Source organism: Ostrinia furnacalis, unplaced genomic scaffold (genome assembly GCF_004193835.3).
Source record: "Ostrinia furnacalis isolate ACB-3 unplaced genomic scaffold, ASM419383v2 OfSCF7688, whole genome shotgun sequence".
Classification (NCBI taxonomy): domain Eukaryota; kingdom Metazoa; phylum Arthropoda; class Insecta; order Lepidoptera; family Crambidae; genus Ostrinia; species Ostrinia furnacalis.
In genome coordinates, this window is record NW_021137927.1 from 89,856 (window position 1) to 92,519 (window position 2,664).

General features: G+C 36.2%; 1 protein-coding gene across 1 annotated transcript in view; it reads left to right on the top strand.

The window, feature by feature from the left end:
* The first annotated feature begins 1,002 nt into the window (after window positions 1-1,002).
* Window positions 1,003-2,664, top strand: part of LOC114365944 (trypsin) — a 12,281-nt gene continuing 10,619 nt past the window's right edge. Inside the window, exon 1 of the mRNA XM_028322672.1 lies at window positions 1,003-1,018. Coding sequence (XP_028178473.1) covers window positions 1,003-1,018 — 16 coding nt within the window. The remainder of the gene's footprint in view (window positions 1,019-2,664) is intronic.

Consider the following 2,664-nt stretch of genomic DNA (forward strand, 5'->3'; position numbering starts at 1 on the left):
AATATGCGAACATCAGGCCTCCCCAACCCGTCTGGCCAGCGTGGGGAGTGTAGGACAAATTCTCCATTTGCCTCTGGTCAATTAGAGGGTCGTGCTCCTGCAGTGGAGACTAAATAACCTGATGGTTGGCTGAAATCTATAAATTTACAAAAGGCTTCGAATCTCTGCTTTAACCTACTTAAAATAAAGCGTTCAAAACATATTGTCACCAAGATAGCCTTCACTAATAAATTCGATGAGGAAAAATTGAAATAATAACGGTCTCAGCGTTCAGATTACAACCCGCTTGAGTTAACTGCGCACCTCGTTGAAATGCGACTCTCCCGCGCACTCACCCGCACACCTCCCCGCGTTCGTTCCGTCCGTAACACAGCGTCGATGTGACGTCACGGCTGCTAAGTGCGCAGTTAACTTGACTCGTTGTAGAAGATTATTCTTAAAATCGATTTTTTTTTGTTTAGTATGAAACTACTGTAATATATTACGTCATTCGGGTCCTGTAATTAAGCAGTAACTAGTAATAACTAGTTGTTTGTAAATACGTAGTTTCTGATGCAACGCGACCTCGTAGAAGAGAAATTATGAGTATGTGTAGCATTCATAAATGTGGGAGAGACAGCAAAAAAGACAAAAACAAAAAAAAAACTAATAAAAAATATTTTATTTTATGTTTATGTTATTTTCATTATTAAAGAATAAAAAAGTATCATCATTCAGCCAAAGGACGTCCACTGCTGAACAAAGATTTCCACAAAGACCAGTCTTGTGCTGCCCGAATCCAGGTACTTCCCGCGACCTTAAACAGATCGTCGGTCCACCGATTGTGAGGGTTGTCCGCCCATATTAAAGTACAATTATTGTATAAAAAAATATTTTTAAAGAATTTCCTTGTGGTATTTTTGGAATAGATACCTAAGTGTGTTATACATATTATACAGATTTGAGATTAATTGCAATGTTTATCGAGACAATATTATGTAGCTTATGTATGACACTCGAGACATGACATATTATGCGGGTATGTACTCGTATCTAACACCCATGTCACATAATAGATTTTGCATTTTTAACTCAAAAAAAAAATTCAGTACCTATTTCTGATTGCATCTTTTCTTTTTTTGCATGTCTGTGTATGATTGGAATAAAACAGACGGGACTATTCCCACCTCTCGTTCCCACCGCTGCACTCCAACTCCTGTGTAGCCAAGATTTATCGCTTGACCGCCAATAAAAACCCAACCAGTTGACCTTCACTGTTTCTAAAAAAATATTTTTTCATTTTTATTAAAGTTAATATTAATTTGGGATCTGTATAAGTGCCCTAAAACAACTAATAAGTTATTTGGATGAAGAGTTCAAATAGAAGCTAAAGTTGTAACAGAAGTTAGCAAGTGATATTTTTAAAATTAGCAAGACTAAGATCCGTGCAATTTTTCTGCTATCTCTACAGCAACACCTGTGTCCTTTGCACACATATTATGGGTCTTTGAATTAAAAGAGTTCGACACACGAAGCTGGTCGTAGCACAAGTTAGTAAGCGGTAATTTAAAATTTGGGCAGAAAAGATCTCGAGTGGCGACCACGGAACGGAAGACATTGCGTGGGTAGGCCTCCTACTAGGTGGACCGACGCACGGTGGTCCCGATTTAATAAAACATGGACATTTATGCTAGAAGCACGAAATTTTTTTTGATGGTTACTGCTATGATAACTAATAAGGCAAAAAAATATTACAATCCTACGACGTCTATTTCGTAGTAAAAAAAAATATGTAGATATTTTTTGTATGGAAGAAATTACGTTTCTGTAAATTTTTCGAAATTCTTAAACGATGTCAAAATGCCGATCACACATGTTATAAAACAAGTGATTCTGAGTATTTCATGCGAAGATACTTGTCACTTATCTCTGCGTACTTTTGAGTTATCGAGGGTTGAAAAATCGATTTTTTTATATTAAATATTTCCACGAAAAATTGCCAAAATTACAATATGGTGTATAAAGGGACACCTTTGATGACACATAACAACGACTCACACTCGCGCGCTCGTATGCATCAGCTTTTAATAAAATAAAATAAAAAAAAAAGCTTGTAATTAAGGGAAATACTTAATACAACATTGTATGTATTGGTCCGCTGGCCGTCAAAAAGTAGCTTATACGAGAGGTTGCCCAATTTACAATATGTCCATCATTGATTACTCACACAAATATCATCTCTCTCTGAAGGATAACAAGTTTTTTTTGTTTCCAGAAGCTTTTGATAGGATGGAAGCTCATAAATACTCTCTGAAGTGAGAATGACTGTGACCTGTAACACAGGTATTCATTTACCTAGCTCAGGCTCCGGTCTCACACAATCATTAATGAGTTTTCTTTAAATATTGTAGTTATATTGTATCCTGTAATGAATCTCAATTTGCGATATTGCCATTTTGACAAATTACATGATGTAACTAGCGCTAACGTTTATCTTCAGGTAGACACAGTTTTAAGTTAAAAGATTGTCTACAATTTACACTGGTTTTCGTTTTGGAACAGTTCTTTGATTATAGGTAGTCACTAATTTCGTTTTGTTAGACTCTTTCGGTTTAGCAAATAAAGCGTAAACTAATTCCTCCTCAGAATGATCTAAAAGTGTTAGAGAGCGCCTCTTCTTCTGCA